This window comes from Mesoplodon densirostris, chromosome 7, assembly GCF_025265405.1.
Source record: "Mesoplodon densirostris isolate mMesDen1 chromosome 7, mMesDen1 primary haplotype, whole genome shotgun sequence".
Taxonomy (NCBI): domain Eukaryota; kingdom Metazoa; phylum Chordata; class Mammalia; order Artiodactyla; family Ziphiidae; genus Mesoplodon; species Mesoplodon densirostris.
Window position 1 is genome coordinate 62,822,423 of NC_082667.1, and position 17,327 is coordinate 62,839,749.

General features: G+C 38.2%; 1 protein-coding gene across 6 annotated transcripts in view; it reads left to right on the plus strand.

The window, feature by feature from the left end:
* ZNF215 (zinc finger protein 215) overlaps positions 1–17,327 on the plus strand; it is a 45,925-nt gene that overhangs the window by 697 nt on the left and 27,901 nt on the right. For 5 of the 6 annotated variants that reach the window (XM_060104305.1, XM_060104304.1, XM_060104306.1 and 2 more), the window contains exons 2-5: positions 2,964–3,525; positions 10,094–10,182; positions 11,549–11,681; positions 11,988–12,083. In XM_060104305.1, coding sequence (XP_059960288.1) covers positions 3,126–3,525; positions 10,094–10,182; positions 11,549–11,681; positions 11,988–12,083 — 718 coding nt within the window. In that variant the 5' untranslated portion in view covers positions 2,964–3,125. The remainder of the gene's footprint in view (positions 1–2,963; positions 3,526–10,093; positions 10,183–11,548; positions 11,682–11,987; positions 12,084–17,327) is intronic. The other variant, XM_060104302.1, reaches the window with a different exon arrangement.

The following is a 17,327-nucleotide window of genomic DNA, read 5'->3' on the forward strand; positions in this document are numbered from 1 at the left end:
CGGAAAGCGAAAGATTCTCCTTACCTCAGGCTACTGCTCTCCCTATGACCTATTTGATTAAAACAACCCTTTTTTCACAGATACTACCTTTTCCCCATAATTAGTGCCTGCTCAAGTTCCTTGACGCTGTAAAATCCTATGAACTTGTGTCAGCTGGTTATTTGATCTAACTCTCCAGATTCCTGCCACCTGCGCCTTACTGAGCCCTTCCTTCCATTGGTATTGGCTCAGCGTCTTCAATCTTCATTCTGAGTCCTACCATCATCCTTAAAGGTGTCTGTTTAGTACTTTAGAGTTTAAACTTTAACAGTTCTTGACTTTGTTTATTCCACTGGTGGTCACTTACAGACCACTTAAGCTATTCTCAGTCACAGTCATACCTTGGACCATTTATCATCCAGACTCTTCCTCCTTCGAAATCTTAAGTGCTAGCATATCATCCTGAACATCTCTAACCTGTCCTCCTAGCTCTATAATTATTTATACTGAGTAATTTGTTAATTTTTAACCTATAAACTCCTAATATATTTTGTTGCTTTTTCTCACTTTGAGTTGAACGTTTAATTCATCTCATTCTTGTTTAATTATATATATAAGGCTTTGCTATTGCCTAACAGCAGAACTTGAGCTGTTAGATTTTGAAGTGCAGTGTTTTTAGTGTTTTTAATTTGAGTTGTTTTCTAGAAGCAAAAGTTAAATTTCAAAGTAGTTGAGATTTTTTTCTCTTTCTACTTGATGTTAAGATCTAGTTTTCATTCTGGTAATAAATGTGGTTTGTACTGCTTTTATTTACTTGATATTTATTGAGTTTTTTGGTAGCTTAATAAATAGCAACTTTTGTAAGCATTCTCATAAGTGCTTGAATAGAAACTACATTCTTTCTGGTTTTCTATATCAGGCTAAGCATGTTATTCGTGTCCTCTATACTATCAATTTTAGCTTACTTGTTAAGGACTGAGAACGTTGCCTTAGTCTCCCATTTCTGTGGTGTTATTGTTGCTTGCATCTCTTGTTTTCTGAGGGTTTTGCTATAAATATATTTCATTGTGTTATTTGATACACTTAGTAGCAGTCATATTTCATTATGAGTTGTACCTTCAATCATTTAAAGTTTCCTCTTTGTCTCATTTTATTCATTTGTGCTTTTAATTCAATATACATCTTAATTCAGTATATGCCTGCATATTATTGTTGTTTACATTTGTTTGTTATTTTTTCTATCATCCCTTTAAGTTTTGGAGTTCTTTTGTTTTGGATGTCCCTTAATTTTTTACATAGTTGAGTTTAAATTTTTACCCAGGGCATTTATTGTTACAATGGATATTCTTGTTGTTAAATCTGCTTTTTTTTTTTAATGCTTACTTGGTTTTTTGTTTTGTTTTTAATATGTGATCTGTGAACTTTTTTTCTTCTTTCTCCCTGTATGTTAATTCTGAAAGTATCTGGGCCCATAGTTCATTGTTCTGCTGGAACTCAGTGAGTGATACCTCTTAAGCACTTCGGAACTTTCTTTTTTTTTTTTTTTTGGTAATGAACGTGTACTTTCCTTAAGCTTTGGAAAAGGTTTGTGTTGGATCTCAGAATGTTCCTTCAGTTCCACTTTGCCCTGTGTCCCCATGTAATGGGGATACTAATGAGTATATAGATGGTGTCAATGCATTTCTACAAGACAGAAAGTGAAAATATGGTTTACAGAAGCAGTGTAGAAGAGGTCACAACTTAGAATATGCTAGGAGGTGACCACAGTGGAGGTGGAAACCCATCTGCCTATGAGAATCTTAAGCTGTTTCAACAGAGTATGGCAGTGAGAGTTAAATAGAACATAGGAATCGAGTGAAGGGTTACATGTGAAACATCTATTCCAGTCATCTCCCCAACCTCCCAGCCCTCTTCCCACCTACACAGAGAAGCAGTTTAGCTCCAGTGCCTTCCTCCCACAAAAAGTTCTTCCCTAAATAAATTGAATAAACCATCTGAGGAGAACGAAGGCTTTTAGGTTAGGTGTTGACATTTCATAGTAAAACCTTTTCACTCTGTTGTGTGGGGAGTCCACAACTTGACAGGCTGCTCCTCCACTCACCCTAAATCAAAGTCTGCCAATGTGTGTGTCTCACTGATATTCACATGGCTCTTTGTAAGTCTTCCATTCAGGGTAGACACCCATTAGGAAACCAATCTACTGATACAGAAGAAGTAGAAATTCATATGATGATCTGGAATAATCAACCTAACACTTGATGCTTAAATATGAGCAGAAAACTAGGGAATACCAGATGTCTAAAAACCAAGATAAATAGAAACCCTGACCACAGAATCAAAGGGAATTTAGGAAACAGAAAACTCAAATTAGAATCTTCAGAGAAATTTGAAACGATATTGTAACTGTACAAGCACAGTGCTATGGAAAAAGTACCACTGGCCTAGAGGCTTATAATAAAAATGACTCCTGAATGGTAAATTTCATCTGGACTGGGAGAACTGTAAATCAGATAGCAAGCTGGATCTGAACTTCCCTGAATGTAGTGACTCATAATCTGGCACGCTCTTTGGGGAACCCTGAGAGCTGCACTTGTAGAGTTGTTAGATATCAGCTCCTGTAGAAGGCTTTTCAGTCAAGATGCTTTCTGCCCAACCTACATGGTCCACATCTCCTTGCACTTGAGCTATATACTCTGTGAGAACTGCCACTGAAGAAAAATTCCAGTTACTCACTCGTCTGTTAGCAAGCTTTGTTTTCTGTCCAGTAGCCTTCTTAGTAACCTAAGTGCCAAATATGACCTGTGGTAGTCCTGCAATGTTTAAATGTTCTGTTGAGCCTAAGACCTCCCTGATTGATGGGCATGGCAGACTGGCTCATAGTGAATCCTAACAAATTAAAACTTTTGATTGTTATAGTCTGGGAATGCACTTTTTGACCTATCCGTGTGCATTATCTGTAGGTCATATTTATGTCTTTTTTTCAGTCTCTTGGGTGCCTGAATATTGGCTCTGCATCTGAAGCTCCTGAAACTTTTCTCACTGCATATATATGTATATAGTACACAAGTGCTTAGCCCAAGCACGAGAATTATTGGAATCCTCTGATAAGACAAATTTGAACTGCAGCGGGAGCTCTGTGTAGGAAGATGCAGCCTTTGAACAAGTTGACGGCTTTCTCAAAACCTCAGAACCTGGCTCCTCATGAACAAAGTGAGGTCCTGAGAGCAGATGTGTCTTGGCAGCCGGAATCCATCCCAGTCGTGGAGACAGATGACTGTGAAGCCTCTCGTCTAAAGTTCAGACATTTCCAGTATTTGGAAGTGTCTGGGCCTCATGAAGCCCTGAGCCAACTCTGGGAGCTCTGTCTTCAGTGGCTGAGACCAGAAATTCATACAAAGAAGCAGATCCTAGAGCTATTGGTACTGGAACAATTCCTGACAATTCTCCCTGAGGAAGTCAGGACTTGGGTGAATTTACAACATCCAAAGAACAGCAAAGAAGTGGTGAGCCTGATAGAGGATGTGATTGATATGCTTAAGGATGAAGGTGAGAATATAGAAAATTGGAGGTAGAATAGTTGACCCTTCCCATATGAAGAAAAATTATCTTTAAAAAAAATTTTTTTATGGATGCATAGTTGATGTACAGTATTTATGTGTTACAGGTATATAACATAGTGATTCATAATTTTTAAAGGCTATTCTCCATTTATAGTCATAAAATATTGGCTGTATTCCCTGTGTTGTACCATATATCCTTATAGCTTATTTTATACATAATATTTTATACCTCTTAATCCTCTATCTCTTCCCTCTTCCCACTGGTAACCACTAGTTTGTTCTCCTATATCTGTGAATCTGTTTCTTTTTTGTTACATTCACTAGTTCTATTTTTTTGTTTCCACATGTAAGTGATATCATAGAGTATTTGTCTTCCTCTGTCTGACTTACTTCACTTAGCATAGGAACTTTTTCTGAAGCTAGAAGGTGTCAAGGGCCAGATCCTGAAGAACTTTACTATATTAGGAAGGCTGAACTGAGATCTCACAGATTGAGTAGGGGAGTAAAATAATTTGATTTACCTTTCAAAAATACTATGTTGCCTTCAGTGTAGAGCAGGGATCAGCAAACTATGACCACAGGCCAAATATTTTTGGAAATAAAGTTTTACTGGAACACAGCCACACCCCATTCATTTACATTTTGTCTACAGCTGCTTTCATACTATGACTAGACTTGATTAGTTATAGCAGAGACTGTATTGCCTGCAAAGCCTAAATAAAATATTTACAATCTGGATCTTTACAGAAAAAGTTTATCAACTTCTGCAGTAAAGGATAGCCCTGAGAGCTCTGAATATAGGAAAACCAATTAGGAAGTATAGTAGTAGAGAATGAGGAAGTGTTAGAGAATGAGGAAGCATTTGGGAAAACAGAGGAGTTTGAACCTAAAGTGTTATTCATATTAGGTGTGAATGGGATAAATGTTCTGGCTTGCATGAATGGAGCGTAAGTAACAGTTTTTGTTGGAGAGGAGATTGATATATTAATTATGTGGCATGTTGAATTTGAGGTCTTTGTGGGACAACCACAGTGAATAATCTAATATATAGTTAAAAATATGGCTTTAGTGTTCAGAAGTATAGCAATTTCTGTTGCTGCTGTAACACATTACCATAAACTTTGTTGCTTAAAACAATATGAATGTATAGTCCTACAGGTTTGTAGATCAGTGGGTCTCTCTGGGCTAAAATCAAGAAAGAAAAATATGGAAACTTATAGGTATGAATGGAAGTAGGAAAACTACAAATCCTTAGGAAGAACCAGTATTTAAGAGCTGGCATAGATCTAACTACCAATTATAGAAAATAGAGAATAGAGGAACATGTTAAACTATACCATGGGAATGCCATTACTAAAATCCAATCTGTGGGAAACTGCAAGACAATCCAGCTTCTAAAACAAAATAATTGTAAGGGAGTAGGGAGGGTCTATGGAAGAGGGATTTAGAGATTAAAAGAAACATAAAAGATGTGTAATTGATCATGTGAATGTGTGGACCTTATAAGACATGAGGCAATTGACTGGATATTTGACTAGGCATTATTGATTAGAGAGAGTGATGATACTGGTATTGGGATTATATTTAGTCCTTAGCCAAAAAGGAAATAAAATGAAGTACTGAGCAAAATAAGAAAACTCAGGGAGGCAAGCTAGAAAGGAGTAATCTAGAAAGCAAGGAACCAGGAAAGGTTTGTATCTTGAGCTAAGAAAAAAATCTTCAAGAAGGGAGTGTTCAACAACGTTGCAACAAAAAGGTCCTGTTAAGATGAGTATTGAAAATAATTTATTGAAATTGTTGATTAGATCAGTGGTCCAACATGGGTCTCCCTGGGCTAAAATCAAGACATCAGCAGGAATTCATTTCTTTCCGGGCCTCATGCTCCCTTTCCCCCATCTTCAAAGCTGGCAGTGGTGAGCCAAGTCCTTTTCACACTGCCATCTCTCTGACACTCCATTCTGTTGTCATGGTGTGTGCTGGCATACATGCACATGCTCACACTCACTCTTTCACTCTCTCTGTCTCACTGACCACAGCTGGGAAAAGTTCTCCACTTTTCAAGATTAATGTAATTTGAGACCACCCAGATAATCCAGGATGATTTTTTTTTTTAATTTTTATTTTTTTGGCTGTGTCGGGTCTTTGTTGCTGCACGTGGGCTTTCTGTAGTTGCAGCGAGCAGGGGCTACTCTTCGTTGCAGTGCTCGGGCTTCTCATTGTGGTGGCTTCTCTTGTTGCGGAGCACAGACTCTAGGTGTGTGGGCTGCGGTAGTTGCAGCACGTGGGCTGAGTAGTTGTGGCTTGCGGGCCCTAGAGTGCACGGGCTTCAGTAGTTGTTGCGCGAGGGCTTAGGTGCTCCACGGCATGTGGGATATTCCCAGACCAGGGATCAAACCCGTGTCCCATGCATTGACATGTGGATTCTTAACCACTGCACCACCAGGGAAGTCCCCAGGATGATTTCTTCATCTCAAGGATCTTTAACTTTAATATTGCTGAGTCCCTTTTTTTTTTTGGCCATGCCATGAGGCTTGTGGGGTCTTAGTTCACTGACCAGAGATTGAACCCCGGCCCTGGCAATGAAAATGCTGAGTCCTAACCACTGGACCTCCAGGGAATTCCCTTGCTGAGTCCCTTTTGCCATGTATCCACGGATTAGGGCATGGACATTTCAGGGGGCTATTCTGCCTATCACATGGTCAAAAAAATATGAAGTGTGAGGTGGGAATGTGATAATCATTATAGACTATTCTTGAGAAGTTTGGGAAGAAAATGAGAGGTTTCAGGGTAATACAGGATCGAGAAAGGCTTTTGTTTTCTTTTAACGTGCCATGGATCCCTGAAGAACCCACTTAAAGGGTTTGCCCATATTTTACCTACCTTAGACCTCTCAGGGCTGAAGTGGCTACCTGGCTAGCATTTGTCAGAAACATTTAATGAAAAATGTATTAGCCACTGCTACCTGGGACAGCAAATAAACAGTTGGGACAAACATAGACTAAACAAAAAGATGGGAGGAAAGGTGCTTTAGAAAGTAAGGGATTTGAAAGCTCCTACATATTCTTAGAGATCTAGAAGGCTGGGTACATGTTCAGAAAGACCTGAGAATTCCCTGATTCTCACCTCTGGCTGGTCTTCAGGCTCTGCTCAAGCAAGAAATGAAGACTAAGGCAGGGGTGAAAACTGTCTGGCTAAGTATTGAAGGCATTTCCTGATGCAGACAGCCCATCTGCAAAGGCTAGGAAATGATTTTTGTTTTTCTGGTTTCAAGCATTTAAGGAAATCTCTGGAATCGCTAGCTAACCACTAAGTTAAGGAAACAGACTTAAGTGGGCACACACAACAAAGAATATAGACTTTATAAATTCAAAAAAAAGGTTGAAAACATCAACAACATTGATAAAAGTTTAGCTACAATGACCAAGCAAAAAAGAGAGAAGACCAAAATAAGGAATAAAGGTAGGGATATTACTACTGACCTTGCATAAATCAAAAAGATTATAAGAGAATACTGTGAAAACTTAGATGAAATAGAAAAACTCCCAAACTACCAAAATTGACTCAACTCATCTGTAACAACTAAAGAGACTGAATCAGTAATTTAAAAAATTGCAACAAAGTAAACCCAAGGACAACATGGCTTCACTGGTGAATTCTACCAAACATTAAAACAATAATTAACACCAAACTTTCTCAGACTCTTCTAAAGAATAGAAAAGGCAAGAATACTTCCTAACCTATTCTATGTTGGGAGTTTTAATATGATGCCAAAGCCAGAGAGAGACATCACAAGAAAACTAGTGAACCAAACCCAGCAGCATATTAAGAGGATTATACACCATGATCATGTGGGATTTATCCCAGAAATACAAGGATGGTTCAAATGTGAAAATCAACATTATACACCATACCAATACAATGAAGGGGAAAATCACATGATCATCTCAATTGATGCAGAAAAAGCATTTGACAAATTTGTGTATGAATGTTCATAGCATTATTCATAATAACCAAAAAAATGGAAGCAATCCAAAAGTTCATCAACTGATGAATGGATAAACAAATTGATATTCATACAGTGGAGTATTATTCAGCCATTAAGAGGAACAAAGAACTAACACATGCTACAACATGAATGAACCTTCAAAATATGCTAATTTAAAGAAGTCAGACAAAAAAGGTCACATACCATATGACTGAATTTACATGGGATGCCCAGAATAGGCAAATCCAAAGAGACAGCATGGAGGGAAGGGGAATGGTAGGTGACTCCTTAATGGGTATGGGGTTACTTTTGGGGGTAATGAATATGTTCTGGAATAGTGGTGACAGTTGCACAACACTGTGAATGTACTAAAAACCATGAATTGTGTACTTTAGAATGGTTAATATGGTGATTTTTTTGTTACGTGAATTTTACCTCAATTTTTTAAAAAGGTAAGGTAAAAGAGATTACTGGATCAAGCTAAGATTGGATGTTAGATGTAAAGGATCAGTGTTCAAGGAATTTGAAGTCTGAAAAGAGTAAATCTGCAAGTGATTTACCATAAAATCCAAGCTGTGTAGAAAAGAAAGTGACTTCACAAGAGGGATGATAGACTGGGAGAAAATTAAAGAAGCAATGTACTATGGTGGAACCTTGATGAAAGGATAGGAAAGTTGAAAGGATAGGAAAATATAGTTAGGGATTGATTCTTTCAAGTTTGTTCTCAGAGTAGAACAATCTGAAGTATATAAGGACCCCAGTATGAAAAAGGAAGTAGCTTGATTGCTGATGGTTGTTAGAAATAAGGTTGTCAAGGGTCTTCAGGCTGGGTTGTTGAAAAGATTATGATTTGGTGTGGAAAGCAACAATTTTAGCTAAGTAAAGTTTTTACTGACCTAGTACAATTACTTATTTAATGTCTGTCGTTCACGTCAGACTATAGGCTCCCTGAGGGCAGGCATTTGTGTGCCTCACACATGGGAGGTACTCAGTAAATACGGGCTGAATAAATGAATTTGCAATAGCTTAGTGTATTACAACATCAAGAAGGCCCTAGCTAAATGACATGAACCACTATGAAAAAATTTTTGTGTGAGCGTAGGAAAATCTTTATGAGGAAATGGGAATGGAGAAGTATGAATATATCAAAACAACTACCAAGACCATAGTATTGGAGAATGAGAAGAGGTGGCTTTGATGGTGGCCAAGATCCATTTTAGATTAGAAGGGAGAAAGAATATTTTATAAAGAGCTAGGGAATGTATAGGAATTTTTCTTTGAATGGCATGAGAGTTTCAGAGAACACAACTGTAAAAGTTCAGGAAGGAAGTCAGCAGGAAAGAAGAGTTATGGGAAGGAAACAATACTCAGAGCAATAAAAAAGGGATGGCTGATTGAAGGCTTTTGCATCTTTTCAAGATATCTCGCATATTTCCAAAAATGACAAGAATAAGAAACAATGTGATATTCTACTATGTATAAAATAGATAATTAATAAGAACCTACTGTATAGCACAGGGAACTCTACTCAGTGGTGACTTAAATGGGAAGGAAATCCAAAAAAGAGGGGATATATGTATATGTATAGCTGATTCACTTTGCTGTACAGCAGAAACTAACACAACATTGTAAAGTAACTATACTCCAATAAAAATTAATTTAAAAAATAAAAAAATAAATCATATAAAAAAAAAGAACGTGGTATTGACTGTCCTAGGGGTTATGGGACTGAGCAAACTGAGGTTTCACAAAGTGTTATAGGCCTGAATAAAGTTAACAGACTATAATCTTGTGGCAGTATTCAAATGGCATGTTGCTGAGAAATTTGGATTTTTTTTTCAAATCCTGCCTCTATTTATAAAGCGTAAATATTTCCTGCATTGTTTCTATTTTTTCTTATTTCACCCTGAATCATTGAAAACTTCTTCACAGACCAGTATTGGCCCATAGTCTGGCATTTGAGGATTAGTGGTGTAATTAATGAATCTTGGAGAAACATTAGGAAGTAGCCCTTGGGTGTACGTCTCACCAAAGGGCTGGAGAAGAGAATTGGTTGCTGCTCAGATTTTTATGTCCTGGAAGAGTCAGTAGTCCAAGGTGACGAGACTGCCTAAGTCTGTGTATAGTATACACAGAGCGACTTAGAGGAAAAGAATCCTTGAGTAGATTAATCCCCAATGTCTTTGAGAAAGTGATTGGTTGGGTAAAATATTCTTAGCTCCCAGTAGAATTACAGCCTGTGGTGGCTAAGCCTTAGTTAGGATTTAGTTTTGACAAGATTAAAGTTTTCTTTTTGGATCTGCTATAACCACAGATGAGGCATTAAAATATTATTTTGGCCTTCTCTCTGATCAAGTAGTTCTTGACCCCTGGTAGAATATGCAAGTCACTTTTAGAGCTTTTTAAAAATATAAGATCTGGGCCCCACTCCTGGAGATTCTGGTTGCTGGTAGAGCCTGACATTATTAAATTTCAAACTTCTGAAGTAGCATGTTAAATGTACTATAATTATTAAGAGTTTCTCCAAGGAAAAACTTGTCTCCCTAATGTTTTCCTTCATCTTCCTCAGGTATAACCTGCAAGGATTCTGCCCTACTCCAGAAGGGGAGCATCAAGAAAGAAAAAATGGAAGCTGACTCACTAACAGGCAAACCCCAGGTAAATTAGGATTCCACTCTATTGTAATGTTCTGCTTTTTCTTTTTAGGTCTGTGAACTTTTGCCAAACATAGTTCCATCTAAGAACATGACTATTTTAGTTGATGATACGCTGGACATTGGACCTATTTTAGTTGATGATACACTTTTTGGAAAATATTTAATTTTTGTGTATTCTCTGTGCATCTATACCCTTGAGATTGTAGATGATAATTGAAGGTATAGACATAGGGCCTACCCAGGGAATGTTAGAATTAAAAGTGAAGGAAGCCAAGGGCAGAATCCTGAGCAATGAGCAGAAGAAACCTCAAAGGATACTGAAATGAAAGGACCAAAGTGGTAGAGGAAAACCAGGAAAATAGGATGTCACTGTGAAAGCAAGGAATGACCATATTTCAAGGAGAAATCCTTTAAAAGTTCAGAAAAGTGCAGCCTGAGTAGTGTCTCTTCTCTTAACATCATGGAGATACAAGCATGCATGGGAATAGAAGCCAGGTTGCAGAGGGTTGAGGAAAGAGGAAAAGTGAGGAAATAGGCAAAACACATGTAGACAACTTATTCACAAAGACTGGCTCTGAGGTAGAGGAAGGATTTGTGTGTTTCAGTGTGATTGAAGGTAACTATAAGGACAAGGCTGAGAATGCTGGACAGAAAAGTGCAACAGCTGATGGGATGAAGGCCCTTATAACCAGTATTTATGCAGTGCCTAACATTTCTAAGGGCTGGGAATATGACAGTAAATGAAACAAAATGCCTGCCTTTGTGGAGATTACATACTACTAGAAGTAGACAAACACAAGCAAATAAGATAATTGCAAATGGTAATAATTATTAGGGAGAAAATAAAGAAGCAGACTGATTAGGAAGATGGCTACTTTATTGGGTAATCAGGAAAGGCCTATCTGACAAAGTGACATTGGGCTCTGAGACCTGAAGGATAAGGCATTAGGCGACAGCATTTCTCAGTTAGAGATGCTCCCTGTTCTGCTAGGAGAGCCTACATTTTCATTATAAATTTCCCTCAAATCTGCCTTAAACTCTTCCTGTTCTGAACTCTTTCTGTGTAAATTATTTGTACTCTATAGTAATTTTTTGTTCCACAGTTATTCCAGCCGGTTTTTCTCCTCAGTTAAAATGTAAGCTAATCTAGAGTTAGGACAGCCCTTCATTTTCCTTTCGCAGCCCTCAAAGAGTACCAAGTTGATAGGCCCCTAAGATAACTTGATTTTTATCACTTAGAACTCCAAACATTGTCCTATCAATTTTTTTTTTGTATATTGTTGCCACCTACCCTGTTCTTTCCAAATTCATTTCTCCTCTAGTAATATTTTTGAGACCTTTGATTAAAAAGGAACTTAATGTTTTAGGAACCAGTGACATTCAAAGATGTGGTTGTGGAATTCAGCGAGGAAGAGTGGGGGCAACTGGACCCTGCTGTAAAGAACCTGTACAGGGATGTGATGCTGGAGAACTATAGGAACCTGAATTCATTGCATAAAGGTGGCGTCTGCGTATTTACCTAATCTGCCCTTTAGTAGTCTCTTCATCTACTGTTAAAAACTACTGTTGAAGTGGTTGAGAGCATTTGGGTTTCAGTTTAGGTTTCCTAATAACTTCTGGGAACAATAGCAGATTTTCTTGCTGTATGTGATTGAAAGTCTTTTCTGATGTAGAGCTAGAAATACACAGGTCCACTGGCCTTACCTTTTAGCAGCTCTTAGACTACTACTTTGGGATGGGATTCTCTTCCCTATAAAAATGTCTGAAATGTGTTTGTTTGTTTGTTTTCCTTTTCCCCATGTACAGAGCATCTACTTTCCAAAGCAGTTGAGACCTCCAGGTTGGAGAGTAAGGAAAAAAGTTGGATAATGGAGCAAGAAATTCTAAGAACAACTGTTTTTGGTAAGCAACAGGTAGATCTGAGGCACTTGTAAGAAGCTTCTGTTCATTAAATACACAGATAATGTACAACCCAGGGTTTGAGTTGTTGGTTGGGAGGTGACAGCAAACCAGCTAAACTTTGAAGAAGAAAAGTCATTGCTTTTTGTCCACAGATTCCTTTTCTTATATGGACAGGCAAAAAAGTGGTGTGGGTTAGGAACACAGACTCTTTTATTTTTTTTTTAATTGAAGTATAGTTGGTTTACAATGTTGTGTTAGTTTCTGGTGTACAGCAAAGTGATTCAGTTATGCATATATATATATGCGTGTGTGTGTGTGTCTGTATATATTCTTTTTCATATTCTTTTCCATTATGGCTTATTATAAGATATTGAATATGGCTGCCTGTGCTATACAGTAGGCCCTTGTTAGTTAACCATTCTATATATAATAGTTTGCATTTGCTAATCCCAAACTCCCAATCCATCCCTCCCCTCCCCCTTGCCCCTTGGCAACAACAAGTCTGTTCTCTATGTCTGTGAGTCTGTTTCTGTTTCGTAGATAAGTTCATTTGTGTCATATTTTAGATTCCACATATAAGTGATACTCTATGATATTTGTCTTTTTTTTCTGATTTACTTAGTGTGATAATCTCTAGGTCCATCCATGTTGCTGCAACTGGCATTGTTTCATTCTTTTTAGAGCTGAGTAATATTCCATTGTATATATGTACCACATCTTTACCATTCATCCGTCAATGGACATTTAGGTTGTTTCCATGTCTTGGCTATTGTAAATAGTGCTGCCATGAACATTGGGGTGCATGTATCTTTTCGAATTATAGTTTTGTGTGGATATATGCCCAGGAGTGGGATTGCTGGATCATATGGCAACTCTATTTTTAGTTTTTTAAGGAACCTCCAAACTGTTCTCCATAGTGGCTGCACCAGTTTACATTCCCACCAACAGTGTAGGAGGAGGAACACAGATTCTTAACACAGGCAGAGTTGCCTGGGGCAGCCTCCCTGCTAAGTTTCCTCTTCTGTAACGTAACAGTGTTCACCTCCACATTACTGTGAGGATTAAATGAGTTGATATGTGTAGCACACTTAGAACAGCGTCTGGCATGTGGTGTTATATAAGCAAATGTTAGCCAACCTAACATTAAATCGTATTCTCTCTTTTAAAGAAAAGGAACTGCTTTATACTAGGGTGACTCCAGTAATCTTCCGTTTTTCCTTCTTTTACTGTAGACCTCCTTAACTTGTGCCTTCCTACCTTCATTGTAATCTCTTTATTCTTATTAACATTTTGTTTGTGAGAGATTAGAAATTGTTTTGTGCTTAATATAAATTTTAGTAAAGTATGAAGAGGAATAGAACTCACCCTGTTACCTCACTACCCAGAGCTATGCAGTATTAACATCGTGGTTTGTTTTCTTAAGCCATTTTCTTCGTGATGATGTGTGCCTATGGCTTGTAAATATTTTTCTCCAAAACTGGGATCATCGAGAATGTGTCATTATGTATTCTGCTTTTCTCACCTCATGTGATATCATGAAGAAATACCCATTTAATTAGTCTATGAAAATGTGTTTTCTAATTCGCATATGACAGCCCCTCACATACATGTATAATAATTAACCATTCCCCACCCCAGCTGTTGGACATTTAGTTTGTTGCCAGGTTTTCAGGCATATATGATTCCTTTCACAGGATTCCTTCTTAGAAGAGAAACTTCATCATCAAAGGGTATAATATATTAACTGTCTTGTTACATTAGCTTATACTGTCTACAGAAGAACTCTGTTGTCTACTTCCAACTCATACTCACTAATAATGAGAGTGTTACTATTACTTTAGTTATTATATCTCTATTATCACCCGAGCAAACACTGGGTATTATTTACCTGAAATCTTTATTAATTTGTTAGGCAATTGACTCCATTTCTTCTTTCATAAGGTAAATCCTCTCCCTGATTATCTTTTTGACCCCATTTCTCCCTGCCTTTTTTAGCTTATATTTTCACTATTTCTGCCTCATTCTCCCATTAGCTTTTTAACATTTTCAGGTCATTATTAATTTTTTAACTTTCTCTCTCAACCCTACACCCTCTTCTAATACTCTGTTTCTCACCTCTTTTTTTTTTTTTTGTGTGTGTGTGTGTGTGTGTGTGTGTGGTACACGGGCCTCTCACTGTTGTGGCCTCTCCCGTTGCGGAGCACAGGCTCTGGACATGCAGGCTCAGTGGCCATGGCTCACGGGCCCAGCTGCTCCGCGGCATGTGGGATCTTCCCGGACCAGGGCACAAACCCGTGTCCCCTGCATCGGCAGGTGGACTCTCAACCACTGCGCCACCAAGGAAGCCCTGTTTCTCACCTCTTTATAGCCAGACTTCTCTGGGTGTTTTATACTTGCTTTTCTCTTTTCCTCACCTTTTATTCCTCAACCCGTTCCTGTTGAGCTCTTACCCGAAATACTAATCTTAAACAGTTCTTGTTCAAGTCACTCATGACTTTATTGGAGCGAGCTTCAGGGGACACTTTTTAATTCCTTATCTCATTTGACTTCTCAACAGCAAGTGACACTGTTAATTGCTGCTCGTTCTGAAAACACTCCTAGGTACCTGTAATACTCCTGAGTTTCTTCTTCTCTTTCTGGCTAGTCTGTCTCTGTCTACTGCAGACCTGTCCTTCTCTACCTATCTAATACATTTCAGTTTTTCAACATTTGATCTCATCCTGTCTTCTCTTTTGACTCTGTATTTTCTTCCATCTACAACTGCAGCTTCAATTATCACACATTTATAGCAGCTTACAAGTTCATATCCCCAGCTCAGGCTTCAGCTCTGAACTAAAATTTATATACACATGACATTTCTCTTGGATGTCTCAAAGATGCCTTAAATTTCATAAAACCCAAGTGATTTTTTTCCTTTCCAGTATTCTACCATTGTTCCCTAGCTGGATGAGCTGCCATCCATCCAGTTATACAAGTATAGTTCAAGTATTATCCTTGACAGCCTCTTCTCCTTCACCTCTCTAATACTTGTTTTTTATCCTAAATATCTCTTAAATGTCTCTACTTCTCTATCTGCAATGCCACTACTGTAGTCCATGTCCTGTCATCTCTCACCTGAACTATCACCATAGCCTCTTGTCTTAATACAAGATCTTGGCTTCCCTCTTAGCTCTGTCTCCCCTCCACAACTCCAGTGTTTGAACCACACTGCAGTCGTGGAGATCATGGTTTATCATGTACTTGCTGAAACCTCTGTACTGAATTCAGTTTTGCTTACTTCACAACACACTTGTCCCTACCTACTTCTCCAACTTCATCTCACAGTACATCCTTTTTGCACTCAAACCACACTGATGTACTCTCAGTCAGCCAGCATCAAATATGTATTAGCATCTACTGTGCCCTGTGCACTCTGATAGGTGTTGGGGTTCAGCAGAGAAAAAACACTTCCATAGGGAACATATTTCTGTTGTCCCTTGAGTGTGGCTTGCCCTCTCCCATCACAGGACCTCTGTGCATGTTGTTTCTTTACTTAATGCTCTTCCTCCTATCTTTGCCTAGTTGACTCCTATTCCTTCACATCTCAGATAGGTCCATATCTCCTCAGGGAAGCCTTGCTTAACTAGGTTTTTTCTATTATGTACTCCCATAGCACCATATTCTTTTCCTCTTACCACTTATCACAAATATACTCTACATGTGTCTCTGTGAGTCTTTGTCTCACCCTAGGCTTTGTGTTCCTTGAGGGAAGGCAACATGTCTCTTTCTGCCTACATTTATATCTGTGCCTTTTGCACATATGTAGGAACCAAAGAAACAGATAGATGGATATATACTGGATTATGAGAAAAGTAAAAATTATTTGTTTTGGTCATCTGTGATTCAGTAAATGGTTCTTTTATGTCCGTTATCAAGATTTTAGAGTTTTTTTTTGTGTGTGTGGTATGCGGGCCTCTCACTGTTGTGGCCTCCCCCGTTGCGGAGCACAGGCTCCGGACGCGCAGGCTCCGGATGCGCAGGCCCAGCGGCCATGGCTCACGGGCCCAGCCGCTCCGCGGCATATGGGATCCTCCCAGACCGGGGCACGAACCCGTATCCCCTGCATCGGCAGGCGGACTCTCAACCACTGCGCCACCAGGGAGGCCCTAGAGTTTTTTAATTAGTATATTACAAGCTTATGTTAAATTCTCACTATTGACCATATTTGTGGCAAATGAGATGTGTCTGAAGACATTTTTTAAAATTATTTTATTCATGGAGCCTGCCATATTTTTTATGTTATCATGTATCTCCCCCATTGTTTTATATCTGTTAATTTTATACATAAGAATTTTTCCATTCCAAAACTAAGGAACATTTTTTCATTTTATTCTGACTCCATCTACTTCATTATTTAAATATAATATACCTTAATCAATCTGGAATTTACTTCAGTAAATGTCATTTATTTTTCCAGTTAATGGATTTTGGTGGATTAATGATGGCCACAAAATCTTTGTCACTCCCTCCATTGAAGTGTAGATGTTGTTTTCCCTCCCCTTGACTCTGAGCTGGCACTAGATTCTTTGATCAATAAAATGTAGCAGAAGTGACACTGTGCCAGTTCCAGGTCTAGCCTGTAATAGGACTTGCAGCTTCCGCTTCTTTTTCCTGGAATTCAGCAGCCACTAGTTCTAGTACCCTGATATCACTATGCTTATGAGAAGCCCAACTTGGCCACATGGAACATGTATACACACACACAAATACACACATGCATCATGTATTTTTTTTAAGATTTCCACATTTTTTAAAATTGAAGTACAGTTGATTTACAATGTCATGTTAGTTTCAGGTGTACAGCAAAGTGATTCCATATATATATATGGAATATATATATATGTATATATATATATTCTTTTTCAGATTCTTTTCCCTTAATGGTTATTATAAAATACTGAGTCCAGTTCCCTGTGCTATACAGTAGGTCCTTGTTGGTTATCTATTTTATATATAGTAGTGTGTATATATTAATCTCAAACTCCTAATTTATCCCTCCCCCCTTCCCCTTTGGTAACCATAAGTTTGTTTTCTATGTCAGTAGGTCTATTTCTATTTTGTATTTAAGTTCATTTGTATCATTTTTTTTTAGATTCCACATATGGGTGACATCATGATATTTGTCCTTTTCTTTCTGACTCATTTCATTTAGTATGATAATCTCTAGTCCATCCATGTTGCTACAAATGGCATTATTTCATTCTT